Here is a 15,543-nt window from a genome sequence, read left to right on the forward strand (position 1 = left end):
ATCTGTCTATCTATCTATAGGACTGTAGATGGGTCTTTTAAGGTTATGTTTTCTCATGTTTTTCTCTTGTAAAAATGCAATTAATTTTTTAATATTGATCTTTTATCCAACAATCATATTACTCTCTAAATATGAGTAATATTTTGTAGATTACTTTGGTTTTTCAGTATTGATGATCATACTACATAATTTACCATTATTTAATTAGTTATTTCTTTTCTGTTCACTTCTCTTCATCTCTCCTTCCTTTTCCTCTCTCTCTCTCTTTTCCAACTACACCATCCAGGCCTTCTAACACAATACTTACTATTGAACTCATATTTAATTTTAATATTGAAGGTAAAAGAAAACTATCTCTGGTCATTTTTATGTAATACTGCATTCAGTTTACTTTCTTAGGATTTGTTGTTTTCTTTTTCTAACTTTCTAAGTTATATGCTCACCTCATTAAATTTTAGCTTTTTCACTCTAAAATAAAATTATTTAAGGCTACAAATTTTCTGCTATTGATAGATACCTCAATTGACATATATTGATAAGAAATATTTTTATTGCATTCAGTTATAGGTTTCTTCACTTCTGTTATGATTTGCTCTTGCTCTTTGATTTACGTGTGTGTGTGTTTCTTTTCTTTCTTTCTTTTTTTTTTTTTTTTTTTGAGACAGAGTCTCACTCTGTCACCCAGGCTGGAGTGCAGTGGCATGACCTCGGCTCATTGCAATCTCCGCTTCCTGCATTCAAGCGATTCTCCTGCCTCAGCCTCCTGAGTAGCTGGGATTACAGGCACATGCCACCACACCCATCAAATTTTTGTATTTTTAGTAGAGGGGAGGTTTCTCCATGTTGGCCAGGCTGGTCTCGAACTCCTGACCTCAAGTGATCCTTCCGCCTCAGCTTCTCAAAGTGCTGAGATTACAGGCAGGAGCTACCACACCTGGCCAATTTATGTGTTATTTTAAGGTGTTTGTGTGCATTGTTTAAGAATTTCTAGATGTATATGTGGTTTCATTTTTATTTAATCATGTTAAGGTCCAAAAATGTGTTATGAAAAGTCTTTGCGATTCACTGAAGCTTATTTAATAGTTTGGCATATAATCAATGTTTATAAATATTCCATAGGTGCTTAAAAAATGTATAGTCTCCAATTCTTGGGTGAAATGTTCTATATATTTCTATTGGATTATCTTTTAATATTGTTATCCAGATCTTCTATATCCTTACTGATTTGTGCACTTGATATATCAAATATTGAGAACGGTGTATTAAAATCACCCATTAATATGGGTGATTTTACTCTTTTAATTCTTATTTTTTTTTGTAGTATTTACTTAAAATTTATGCTACTAGATGTAATCAAGCTTAGAATTTTATCAATGTTATCAGCCTGCTGAATTGATTACTCTCTTTTTCTGGTAAAATTTTAGTTTTATTACAACCTTACTATACCAGCAATCCTTCACTTATATTTGTTTGATATATTTTTTGCATTATTTTACTTTCAACTATACTATAGCCTTATGTTTTAGGTGTGTCTCTTTTAAACAGAAGACAGCTGGATTTTATTTATTGGTTTGTTTTATGCCAATCTGTGTCTTCTAACTGGAGAATTTGGTCCAATTATATTTATTGCAATTAATATATTTTGATTTATTTCTAGCATTTTATGTTATACTTCCTATATGTTCTTCTCTAATACTTTTTCTTTTTCTGTCATCCTTTAGATTGACTTATGTTTACTTTTGTTTTTTCTTTCTGCAAAACTTGACCTTATGCACTCTATTTTTATCTTTTTAGTGGTTTTATTAGTACTTTTTACCTACATAATTAACCTAATAAAGTCTAAAGTATACAATTAATCAATATCATTATCCTTCTTTCCAACAACATAAGTAAAGACCTCATTTTATTTATTTAGCCAGGGTCTCACTATGTTGCTCAGGCTGGTCTCAAACTTGGGCTCAAGTGATTTTCCTGCCTCAGCCTCCTGAGTAGCTGGGACTACAGGTGCACACCACCAGGCCTGATTGAGTAAAGACTTCAGAGTGCTTTAATTCTAATTAAACTCTCCCAACTTACACACCCCTGTTGTCTGGTTTTTAGTTGATCTTTTTTATCACCATTCTTTTATTTTTGTTAATGTTTGCTTAGATTTATTTACGTTGTTACTGTATTCTTTGTTTATCATTCTTTGTCACATATCAGATCTTCCATAAACTATTATTTTGCTTCATAAATTCATTCTCAAGAAGTTCCTTTGGTTACAGTCAGTGGTGGGAAGTTTTTCAATTTTTATTTTGAACAGTCTAGCTTGGACTACTTTACCATAAATCTTTAACCTGGAAATACTCAGGCTACACAATTAGTATAAATTCTAGTCCTACATCCATCTGAAGTCTGGCCGAATCATGAATTCTTACAGAAAGTTTTTGTTGTAAGTTTACCAGCCTGAGTCAGGACTGAAAAAGGCAAATATATTTATGTTTCTTGTGGAAGAGTAGGGGTGAGGAGTGGGAGTTGGGGCTGAGTTTCATTTTGTGTTAGCCCACCTTTTCACTTTGCCCTGGACTACACTTTCTATGAAGTCCCTTGGCACTTGCAAGTCCTGTTAAAGTGAAAGCTCTAGGTCGCTTAAGTCCGGTGAGGCCTCTTGAAATGGATAGATACCACCAGGACAGCTACTGTTTTCAGCACTCACATATCCTTCTTGATTTTTTTGTCTGTGTTACAGGAAAGACATCTTGATCCAGACCCCAAAAGAGGGTTCTTGGACCTCTTGCAAGAAAGAATTCAGGATGAATCCATAAAGTGAAATCAAGTTTATTAGGAAAGTAAAGGAATAAAGAATGGCTACTCTATAGGCAGAGCAGCAGCATAGGCGGCTTGACTGAGTATACTTACAGTTATTTCTCCATTATATGCCAAACAAGGGTAGATTATTCATGAGTTTTCAGGGAAAGGGGCAGAGATTTCCTGGAACTGAGTGTCCCTCCCCTTTTTAGACTATATAGGTTAACTTCTGGATGTTGCTACGGCATTTGTAAACTGTCATGGCACTGGTGGTAGTGTCTTTTAGCATGCTAATACATTAAAATTTACAAATAATGAGCAGTGAGGACCACCAGTGGTCACTTTCATGGCCATCTTGGTTTTGGTAGGTTTTGGCTGGCTTCTTTACAGTATCCTGTTTTATCAGCACAGTCTTTGTGACCTATATCTTGTGCCAACCGACCTCCTACCTCATCGTATGACTAAGAAGGTCTCACCTCCTGGGAATTCAGCCCAGCAGGTCTCAGCCTTATTTTACCCAGCCCCTATTCAAGATGGAGTTGCTCTGGTCCAAATGCCTCTGACAGCTCTCTTTGTTTTTGGCTTCTAAGGTTTTCCTTTACTTGCCTGCTGGCTCTATGGTGCATATAAAAACGCACTATAGCATTTTTAAAGGACTTAAAAAAAATTCATCAAGCATTTGTGTCACACACAGTGGTTTTTAAGGATCTATTCTGCAAACTGCTAGAACCAATGCATTCCATTCTTAATAACTTATGTATGGCCACCAGGAGGACTACTTTCTCCTCCATTCCTATAAGTAGCCAAACTGAGTGATCTTGGACCACCTCAGTAAGCCTCAGTTGTCTAAATTTACTTACTGTAAATAGTTGGGGACTCTTTAAGATCCCTTAAAAAAATTATCTCAAACTTGCATAAACTTCTGGGAGGAGATTTAGCATTCTTGATTTAAAAACAAACAACAACAACAAAAATCCTAAGTTTCTAACGAACTTTAATGAAATCAAGATATTGTAAGGCAGGTGTGAGTAGTCCAAGCTACTCAAGAGGCTGAGGCTGAAGGATCGCTTGAGCCCAGAGTCAGAGACCAGCCTGGGCAACACAGTCAGACCCTCATCTAAACAAAAAAACAAACAAACAACAACAACAACAAAAAACAGAAAGAAAAGAGAAAAAGAAAAAAATATTTGTTCTGGGAAACCAGTTACCAATCCATACTGTCGACTATCAGCTGAAAGTCAGAGTCTAAAAATAACTCTAAGTAGGCATTCTTTTTTCTTTTGTCATACTTTCTAAGTAAATCCTTTTTTTTCCTTTAAAATGTCCTCACCGCCAGGCATGGTGGCTAACACCTGTAATTCCAGCACTTGGGAGACCGAGGTGTGTGGATCACTTGAGGCCAGGAGTTCGAGACCAGCCTGGCCAACATGGAGAAACCCCTGAAACTAAAAGTACACACACACACACACACACATACACATACAAAATTAGCTGGGTGTGGTGGTGCGCGCCTGTATTTCCAGTTGCTCAGGAGGCTGAGGCAGGAGAATCGCTTGAACCCAGGAGGCAGAGATCACACCACTGCACTCCAGCCTGGGCGACAGCGTAAGACTCCGTAGGAAAAAAAAAATTCCAGTTGAGATGCTTTCCAGGGCGCTAGTCAAGCCCCGTATGCTTATTTGTGGGAGTGAAAACGCCAGTATTTCGGGATTGTTGTGAGGACTAAATAGTGTCTGTAAGATGCACAGAGAAAGCATAAATAGACGTGAATAGCACTTGTTAGGTCTACACACTCCATTTTTCCTCTATATTAATCTAATTATTTAAAGATTGGTTAGCTTTTTGGGGAAATGTCTCTCCATTGTATTCCACTTATTAGGATGAACTGCCTTTTCTCCTTGCCTTTCGGCTTTCTCTGCTATGAAAAAGATGGAAAATTTTTTAGTACAAGGGGACTCCTCTCAAGCAGTAAATCATTTTGATATTAAAAACAGATAATTGCAAACCCAGTTTTATTTCAGTATGAATTCCGCAGTGGAGTGTGAATATGTGTGTGTATGTGTGTGTGTGTGTGTGATTACGTGTGATTCAAAAGAGGAAAGGGATCAGTATTAAAGGTACTTGTATACTGGAAGCAAAAAGAAAAAAGGAAGTTTAGTTCCTCTGAGCTCCTTGGCAATTATAGCTGCTAAAGGTTGCTTTTACAAAGAAACTGCCTTTGTGCCAAAAGTATTTATTTCCTTGTTTGTATTTACCCCTTTGAGGAGGAATCGCTGTGTCTTGAGTGAAAGAGGTGCGCTGCTTGCCTGCATTAAACTGTGAGGGTCCAGGCGCATTACGGCTGATTTCAGTAGGTAGAGCAGACACACTCTCTTTATTTTCTCTTATTTTTCTCTTTCTCACTCCCCACCCTCAACCTCCGATGTACACACGTTTTAAGATTCCCTGAAGTCAGGAGGTGGGAGCGGAGAGTTTCAGTACAGATCTTGACATCAGAGTACTCCGACCAAGAAAAAGAAAGGAAAGAAAGAGGGAAGCGGGGTGGAGAAAGCAGGAGCAAGGAAGGAAAGAAGGAAACGAGGAGGGAGAGTAAGAAAAAAGAAAACGAAGGAGGGAGGGAGAGAGGAAATGTAAATGAAGAAGGAAGGAAGCTTGGATTCAGGGAGGAAAGGGAGCGAGACAGAGAGCGAAAGAAGAGCGTGAGAAGAGGCAAGCATTACAGTCTCCGGTCCACAGGGGAGAGATGGAGCCTTCATCAGCACTAGAGAATTCCGAAGAGCCAGTGTATTGTTTTCTTGAAAGCCCCGAAGCTAAGCAATTCCAAAAATGTTTACCAAAGCCCTTTTGGGAATGGTGAGATGGGGGGTGGGGAGGATAGGACATTCTCATTGCCACCGCCCGCCCCCCGTCTCCCCGGCCCCCTCACACGAAGTGACTGGATTTGGGAGACCTAGCGGAAACCTTCAGGTCACCCAGGGAACTGCTCCTCTCGCTGGTCCTGCAGCGGCGAGGCGGGGTGGGGGGGTGGAGGGGCCTTGAGAGCGCCGAGACGCGCGGGGCGCGGAGATGTGCAAGTGGCGAAGCTTGACCGAGCGCAGGCTGGAGCAGCCGCCCAACTCCTGGTGCGGGATCTGCTGAGGGGTCACGGTGAGTCTCTGCGGATGCGGGTCGGAGGGATGCCCAGGTGCCTCGTCGCCCCCCGGCCCGGGCGGAGGCGGGTCCGGAACCTCCCCCAAGTCCGGCCTCAGCCTGGAGCCCGCGCGCCTTGGGCTGATGCACCGACTGAGCGGCGCTCGGCGGGGCTCCCAGCCCGCCACTGCCACCCGGCCCCGTGCGCTCATTGGTCGGGATGTGTCGGCTCAGCAACCTCCAACTTCTCCCGAATCCCACTGGTGAGTCCCAGGAGAGCGAGCTGAGGGAGAAAGGTCCAAAGGGCGCGAGCGCCCAGGGCGCTGGGAGCCCGTGGGACGGGCACGGGGAGGGCAGAGCCAGCCGAGGGGAGCGGCAGCCGGGAGGTGCGCTGAGCAGTGTCCGCAGCTAAGGTCCAGCGCGATCCGAGCGCCCAGGACCCTGCGGCCGTGGAGGAGGCGTGCCCTGGGAAGGAGCCGCTACTGGGACCTGAAGAGTGAGGGGAGGGAGAGGGCCCCGGAGGGTGACCTGGAGGAGGGCTCTGGAAGTCACGTCAGGTTGGCTCTTCAGGTTCATTTCCATAGTTCCCTGCGGCCTCTGCCTCGGGGAGTTATGTTTTGTTACCGAGATCCGCGCTACCAGATTGCACCGGGGCTGATTTGGGGGCTGGGAATTTGCCATTCTGCTGTACAGACACTGATTTTTTTTTCTTCTTTTTAAAAATCAAGGTTTGTTTTCATTTTGGTTTCTGTCGGATTTTCTCATTTGTAACTCACTTTTCTATTTTTACTTTTCTTAACCGGAAGATCTTTTCATTATCCCACCTCTTCATCTTGCTTTTAACCTGATTTCCTATTATATAATTAATGCTTAAATCTCACAAGGGTTGGTCGGTGCGGGGCTGGGGTGTCCTTTTGTAGATGAAAGTTTAAGACTTCTTAACTGGTTTCAATCTATTTGTATTGTTTCAAAATAAGGGTAATTGCAACCAAATATCCCTCTTTAGCCTCTTGATCAAGTCGATTCCTCCCCCATATATGATTCAAATGGCAATTTTATTAAACTGAAAACTAGTACCTGACTTGCAGCGTCAGCATTTGGAAAGTGCTTATCGGCAAATCGACTGTATGAAGGCGTGTAGCTTCATTCCCTGCCATTTTTGTGGGTTTTAGCACTTTAAAAAATTGTCTGGTAATTTCTTGGACTTAACGCTGTGTCTTTGGTTGTAGAGCAGCACTAACCAGGGGAGTAATATGGTTGGCACTTTGTGTCCAGAACTCCGTATTTCAGGCTGGGAAACACCTAATTAATATCTGGGAAACAAGAAGATGATTTATCCTGAGTACCTCTGTCCTCAGCTTCGGCAGACACAGTCTAAATATGGAAACTGTTTCTCCTTCTTCCTGTGCCTCAGTTTCCATAATACAAACTGTGATTGCAAAGCACAGCTTCAGGAACCTGCAGATATAAGTTAATGTTATAATGTGCTATGAAGATGAAAATTGCTTAGCTAAGTCTAAGTCTGTAAGTCTATGAGATTTCCTTTTTAACAAATCAGTTATCCAGATTTCCTGCTTTGACTATCTGATATAGTTATGCTTATGCTCAACTGGTATAAGAATTGCTGCTTTATATTGCTTTGAAATGCAGCTTACACTTAAAATAGTAATTTATTCTGTTGGTAATATTGTCGAGCTGAAGTTTGCAGGTTCTTGTTATCTTAGACCTCCTAATTCTCTATTCTCATCTGTGGCAGTGTCCATTTTTCCGTTTAAACTTTTTATTTAACACGTCTTCAGTTGAAGTGAAACATTTTAAGAATACAGGTATGTTTTTGCATACCCTGCTTTATATGGGACTACAAGCATCAACTTGGTATTTTTGTTTGTTTGTTTTCTTTTGTTTACTTGTCCCCCTTAACTCTTCTCTGTGGGATTGGGTGTGGTTAAGTTGGATATTCAGGTATTTGGGGTTTAGTCATATGTTCCACAGTGAGATTCCAGATACTGTCCCCTGATTTCTTAAAGAAAAATAGTGAACCTTCCAGAATTAACTGGAAACGAATAACAAAGTTAATTAGGAGATTAAACTTGCATCATTTCTGCTTTTGCTCAATGCTTTTGATAAAAGGCTACTAAGAGCAAAAGACTTCCTTTAAGAATTTACAGAGCATTTACAAGAGGGGGAGATGGAGGAAGAATTTGTGGGTGATTCAAAGATTATATTGTTTTGATGCAGCTTCTGTCACTATCTTCATTTCTCTGTAACTGTTTCTGCAAACTTAGGTGCTGACCCATTAAGAGCCCAGCTGCTTCAGTACCCAGTCTCAAGGGTAAGGAGGAGAAGCCAAGGGAAAGTAACTTACAGGGAGAGAGAAATGCTTATCCACTAGCTTTACTACACCACAAGGCATGGAGTTTCCACAGAGCACCTGTAATTTAACCCTGAGGCTGCACTGGTTCACCCCATCGCTTTACTTTACAGGGACACGGACTGTCATTTCTAAGGAAGAACTAAGAAAAAAAAAAGTCATTTTGTACCAGTAAAACATTTCTCTACATTGTCTTCTGAAATATGCAGGGGGAACAATATTCAGGAAAGGGAAATACTTTAGCAAATGTGCTTAACATTCAAATGTTCTTTAGGACAGTCATGAAACATGGGGAGACTGCGAGAATTATTATTGTTTACCTCTCTGTAAGGTGTCCAAAGTATTATTAAATTTGTTCCCCTCTTTTCTTTGCCCAACCAATACACTATTAAAATAGGACTACAATCAATGCAATTCCATATCATAACCCCAGGGGTGGTGAGACTAAGCCAGCATGCCTTACATAACCATTAAGTAAGACATTTTAACATTCAGGTACATTACATTCCACTTTTATTGAGCAGACACGGTTTTCATTGTCTAATAAAATATTTTTATTTGATAGTCTGTCCTTGCTTATAGCCTCATGTAATCAAGGGGACAGCATGTTTAAGACTTTGTATCCAGAACTTCAAGGTCTAGCTGTGGTTCGATTATTAATAATTCACTGGGAAGGTTAATTTCTAGTTTTTTGCTGGGTCTCCCAGACCATACTTCAAATGTAGAATATGTTTCTTCTTTCTCCTATGCCTCAGTTTCCACAAAACACACCCTTAGAGAATTGTGTGTGTTCAACAAAGATCTTTAACTATAAGAGCATTGCTGAGTCGCCACTTCATCCAGGGACCAAATTCTAAGAGCAATTTGTATTGAGCTATAAACAGCGAATCTGCTAGTTTAAGATGTTCTTTTATACAGTCATGCAGAAAAATGGAAATTGTGTGTTCTAATCCTTGGAGACTGACTGATAAAGTGTCACTAGGCCCCTGATGAAATTTAATATTTAGGCTTATATCCCCTTAATTTTCCCCCTACATTTCTACAGTGAGATCTAAATTAGCTTTTACTGCATGATGATACAGCTTTATTTTGAACAGTGACCAAATGTGTTCTTTACAAAGAATATTGATGAGTTGTGTAGTCTTGAACACGTTGCCTGACTTCTCTGTGCCTCAGTTTCCTAATTCTTTATTCTATTCTGTGGCAGTGTCCACTTTTTGGTTTAAAGTTTCTAACACATCTCCAGTTGAGGTGAAAGATTTTAAGAATACAGGTATGTTTTTGCATACCCTGCTTTATACAGGACTACAAGTATCAACTTGGTAACTTTTTGTACTATTTTGTTTACTTGTCTCCCTTACTCCCCTCTTAAATGGGATTGGGTGTGGTTAAGTTGGATATTCAGGTATCTTTTGGTACAGTGAGTGACCATTTTCAGAATGTTGTCTAACCAGTTAATAGATACTGGTATCAGTAGTAGTAGTAATTTTGAACTGTAAAAATAAAAGTTGTTTTTATGACTAAAATAAACTACTTCATGTGCTCCTTCCTTTTGCTGTTTATCTATATTAATATTTCAAATTATTGCTTAGTCAAAACCTCAAGGTATTAGTCATTGGTTTTTGAGCTTATAAAGGAAGCCACTGGAGCAAGATATAAAATTAACCTTTGATGTTAGTCCAGAGTTCAAAAGGGTGAGTTTAAAACTTTCTTAATGATGGTACAGCAATTATTTGCTTATAAACTGCTGAATTAATCCTACTTGAGTATTTAACCAAGTCTTACTGTCTAATTTTGCTGAGATTTTCAGTGATATATCAAAGCAAAACAAAACAAAACAACAGCAACAAAAAACAAAAGGTTGTGACTGAGACTTGTCAAATTCGTTTGGCTCTATATTCTTTGCATTCAGCAACAAAATTTTGACTTCTCAACAGCAAAAATGTATTTCTATTTTAAAATAACTGAGCCTTTTACTTTTATCCAGCCACTTTAAGCATTTGGACGTTTTCTTTTTTATCTATTTGTTTTTCATTATTAGTGTTTTCATTTTTTGCAGATTTTAGGTGATGGGCAAATCAGAAAGTCAGATGGATATAACTGATATCAACACTCCAAAGCCAAAGAAGAAACAGCGATGGACCCCGCTGGAGATCAGCCTCTCGGTCCTTGTCCTGCTGCTCACCATCATAGCTGTGACAATGATCGCACTCTATGCAACCTACGATGGTGAGCTACTCCCACACCTGTGCATCCGTAAATGCAAAAGAGAAGGAAATCTTCCTCCATGCTTTTACCATCTATCCAACAAATGTGTTAAGGATAGAGGCACTTAAAGACTGACAAAGAGATTCGTTTATAAAATGTAACATCAGTATGTCAAAACAATTAACTTTGAAGTACAGTGCCTTTTATGTTTGAGCTAAGTTATTCATTGCAAGTATATTTAGTGCGCTCATGCTTACTTATGAGGAATCTAAAGTATGGTTTTATTTGATTAAAATATACACAATTTTATGGCCAGCTTTAGTAATAGTCATTAGTCAACTTTTGTTGTGTCATTGAAATTCTAAAGGGCTTCACAGGAATTAAACAAATTTAATTTGAGTCTTGGAAGTTTTTTACAATAAGGATTGAAAAAGATTGATTGTTTAATGGTTAAAAAAAATGATTACCAAGCAAAAACAACTGATTATTTCAATTTAATAGGCCTAGGGCTTAGTTGGTAGAGAAGATATAATAACACATTTTTCTTCATAATCAAAATTTTAAATTTAGATTTTACCTATTTTATTTTCTTATATTTTTTCTAACCACTGACAATGATATATAATGTTCAGTTTTTAGTTCTTGCTTTAAGAAATTGCTTATTTAATTGGCGGTTTTTAAAAGAACAGAAGAAAAATAGAAATTTTAAAATATGTGTTGCCAATATTTATGCATATTCTCTCCTTTTTCTAGATGGTATTTGCAAGTCATCAGACTGCATAAAATCAGGTAAGAAATGGTTTTTATGTGTAATAGTTATACAACTGATGGATAATATTTAAAATTAAATGCTAATCTTAATTTGCTTTGTTTACACTTTTATTCATTGTAGATCAATTATTTATGTGTCTGGCTCTGTAATCAATGGAAATAAAAATATATTTAAGTAGTAGATTAATTAACTTGTCTACTCTGAAAAATATATTACTATTTTCAGCCCTGGGCTGTATAGCAGGGCAATAGAAAACTATATCGCTATGTATGGAGCTTGCCATGTAGTTGAAAGAAAATGAACACATATGAAATGTTAAGATTCGTATCATTGTGTTAAATTTCTCAGTGCAGCCCACTAGGTAGGTGAGAAGAAGGGAGTGAGATGTAGGCATGTAAATCTAGATGGAGAAGTTAAAATTTGGGAAGAAACTTCTTCTTTTTTTTTTTTTTTTTGAGATGGAGTCTCGCTCTGTCACCCAGGCTGGAGTGGAGTGCGGTGGCATGATCTTGGCTCACTGCAACCTCTGCCTCTTGAGTTCAAGCGATTCTCCTGCCTCAGCCTCCCAAGTAGCTGGGACTACAGGTGCCCACCACCACGCCTGGCTACTTTTGTATTTTTGGTAGAGACGGGGTTTCACCATATTGGTCAGGCTGGTTTCAAACTCCTGACCTCAGGTGATCTGCCCACCTCGGCCTCACAAAGTGCTGGGATTACAGGCGTGAGCGTTAAATTTGGGAAGAACCTTGAAGTAGGGCTAGAATTTAGATGTGGCGGTGCAGAAGAGGGAATTCCAAACACAACAGAAATAAACTATGTTATTAAGAAGTAGTAAAAGTGTACGCTTGATAGAAGGGCACATTATGGAGAACCCTGAAAATCCATGTTTAGCCTTGATATTGTAATACAGGAGAAACAGATATTTTTGAACAGAGGAGTGATCAGGCCAAAGGTGAAAGATGATTCCGGGAATGTGAGATTGGATGGATTGAGTGAAAAGGAGGGCAGGCAGGTGGGGGCTGCTTCTGTACTCCAAGTGTAAGCTAAAGAGGTTGGCCTGTGGCGAGATAAGAGTGCTATTGAGATAATGGGGAGGGAGAATTGGGTGACTCAATAGAACTGACTTGCTAAATAAATGAATGAGTTGAGAATGATGCCAAGTTTTAAAACCCAAGGGACTAAAGAGAATGGAGGCAGCCCACACAGAAATGGAGAGGTTATGAGGCGGATGTGGATGTGTTTGGTCTAAGCCATGGGTAACAGCCACATGAGAAAAGACAGCAGGAAGTTAGAGATGAGGTTTAAGATGCTGGAATTTGGATTTGGGATCTCTCAGTTTAGGAGTGATAGTGGAAGCCTTGGGAGTATTTGAGTTCTCAAAAGAAGAGAAGAGGTTCAAGGGCTAAACTTAAGACAACATCAATGATTAGAAGAGAAGAAAAATAAGAGCAGAAAACAGAGAAGGGTATGAAGCTATATAAATCCCATCAATTAGAGTGTGGTGAAAATGGGAGTATTTCTTCTTTCTTCAAGAAGAAGGAAGGTGGTAGCTGAGGGCAGCACCTTGGGATATAAACACAATGTTTGTGCCCTTTAACAAGAGATTCTAAACCTCCTTTCTAACATCTATGTGTCTTATAAGAAATAAATAAACTGCTCCAAATAATTTTAACCATTTTCTGCTGGGTATTTTTAATTTTATTTTTAATTTTATTTATTTATTTATTTATTTGAGGCAGGATCTTGCTCTGTCATCCAGGCTGGAGTGCAGTGGTGTGATCACAGCTTATTGCAGCCTTGATCTCCTGGGCTCAAGGCACCCTCCCACCTGAGCCTCCTGAGTAGCTGGGACTATAGGCACCTGCCACCATTCCTGGCTAGGTTTTTTTTTATTTTACTTTTTTTGTAGAGACAGGGTCTCACTATGTTGCCCAGGCTTGGTCTTGAACTCCTGAGATCAAGTGATCCTCCTACTTGTCTTCCCAAAGTGCTAGGATTATAGGCATTAGCCACTGCACCCAGCCTTGGATATTCTTTACTTGGATTTTTGTTATTCACTGAACTTTGCCAAAAAATGACAGGAAAATATCTGGCAATTCTAGGTTATAATCTAATGTCCCGAATGTGTGCCCTTTGATTTTTTTTTTTTTGTATTGTTTTTTGATGGGTTTTTTTGCTCTGGGTCACAAGTGCAATGGCTAGACACCCTGAGATGTGATGTGGGGAGCATGAGGGAGACTTGATTTATATGTTAGCCATTTGCTGCTCAACATAGTAAGTTTTTCTCAAAAACAAAGTTTCTTTATTCCTCAGGGAAATGGCTGCACAGGTACCTTGGCTGGGGGGATCTCTGTGGTCATGTGCAAAAGTCAGCATGTGCCCAAGTGGTCAAAGTTAACATTTACTTCCTCCCCAGATCCTCCTATGCTTCCTCTGTCTACCAGCTACCCTGTTACATGCTCAGGCTGTCCTGTTTTGGCAAACTTCCACTTACATATTGACTACTAAGGGTTAATTCCTCTGTCTTTAATACACTTGACATGTCTCTTTGGTATCTTAATCTATAGATTCTCTCTTCTCTCACTATTTTTCCTTTTTCTCTTCTTTTCCTTGAATTTTATTTTCGAAGAAACTGGATTTTTTGACTAGGTAGGCGTATTTCTATAAACGACAAGTGATTTTGCCTCAGAGATCCAGGCAGGTTTTTCCTCGCAAGGAGCAATGTGACATTCAGAATCTGGAATCTTAAATGTGACTTAATATTTAGAGATATGATTTTTAAATAGTGTTTGGCAAGTCTCAACTCACTAAAATGTATTTAACCTGTATCCTTTAATTGTAGCTTAGAAATCAAACCAAATGTAAAACACCTTGCAGGATGTATCTTGGCAGAAAAATGTATACAATAGAAATAACTTCAGTGGTAAACAAGGTTGCTGTATAGCTGTATATTTTTCTTCATTCTGCTCTGTTAGTTCACAAGCCATTAGAATACTTGTTCACATTGGTAGTTACTATTCTTCCTAGGAGAATAAATAAGATGACACACACCCTCATGGATACACTCTTCATACTCATAAACACACACTCGCACACACACACACACACGCAGTCTTCTGCTGGTTAGGAAATCTTTTCTGCCACAGAAAAATACAACTATTGCTTTTAGAAGTTGTTGCAAATTAGGAAAACCCTAGAGGAAATCTTGGACAAAAGCAAGTATTAAAGAAGAGTGGCAAGAGTAGAGTAGATGGAAAGAAAAAGAAATATGAAAAGAGAAGGCTGGGCATGGTGCCTCACACCTGAAATCCCAGCACTTTGGGAGGCTGAGGCGAGCAGATCACCTGAGGTCGAGAGTTCAAGACCAGCCTGACCAACATGGAGAAACTCCATCTCTACTAAAAATACAAAATTAGCCAGGTGTGGTGGCGCATGCCTGTAATCCCAGCTACTCAGGAGGATGAGGCAGGAGTATCGCTTGAACCCAGGAGGCAGAGGTTGCGGTGAGCCGAGATTGCGCCATTGCACTACAGCCTGGGCAAAGAGAGTGCAACTCCATCTCAAAAAAAAAAAAAAAGAAAAAAAAAAAGAAAAGAAAGAAATATGAAAAGAGAAGTGTTGAAAAAAATATAAAATATCTTACCAGCAAGTCTATAGGTCACTTTAAGAGAGTGGGTAGGTTGAAACCTGAGCTCAGAAATTCTTGAGAATGGGAAAAGCAAGTATTGACACTCAGGGTGCTTACATTATGTGGAAGGTGATGGCCCCAACTTGAACCTTTCTTCCAGTGGAAGGGAATGTCACAGCAAATGTACTTTTCTCTTTGATTCTTCGAAGTCAAGGAATAGAAGTCAAGCCATACCAAGACAGAAGTAAAATATTGCAGAAGGCTGTTTCAAATCTGTTTGGTGTTACATATTTTAAATCTGAGCATCTAGGATTTAAATATTTATGATGTACATAAAATGATGTTTATGTATACTTCAAATTAACTTGCCTATATGTGTAATGCATCAGTATGAAAGATTACACCAGACCTAAAGTAAAACAAATACCACTTAAGAAATAACAACTTAAGGCAGGGATCAAAATGCTTCAAAGTATTATTCATCACTTATTTACCCTATAAGGTTGTCAAAAACTTAGAGTTATAGAACTTGTATGTGATTTTGCAGACTTTTCCATGTAAGTCTAAATCCTGAAACTGATTTCCATTGCATTGTAACCTCCCTAACTTAGATTTCAAGGAATCTTGTGCTTTAAATCAGGGTTTCTC

At 39.2% G+C, this 15,543-nt stretch overlaps 1 protein-coding gene across 1 annotated transcript in view; it reads left to right on the forward strand.

The window, feature by feature from the left end:
* Positions 1-6,496: 6,496 nt before the first annotated feature.
* Positions 6,497-15,543, forward strand: part of MME (membrane metalloendopeptidase) — a gene marked incomplete at its 5' end in the record, with an annotated part of 102,187 nt that continues 93,140 nt past the window's right edge. Inside the window, 3 exon segments of the mRNA NM_001133276.1 lie at positions 6,497-6,644; positions 10,347-10,516; positions 11,249-11,284. Of these exon segments, the coding sequence (NP_001126748.1) occupies positions 10,357-10,516; positions 11,249-11,284 (196 nt within the window).

The sequence above is a fragment of the Pongo abelii genome, chromosome 2 (assembly GCF_028885655.2).
Source record: "Pongo abelii isolate AG06213 chromosome 2, NHGRI_mPonAbe1-v2.0_pri, whole genome shotgun sequence".
NCBI classification, from domain to species: Eukaryota; Metazoa; Chordata; class Mammalia; order Primates; family Hominidae; genus Pongo; species Pongo abelii.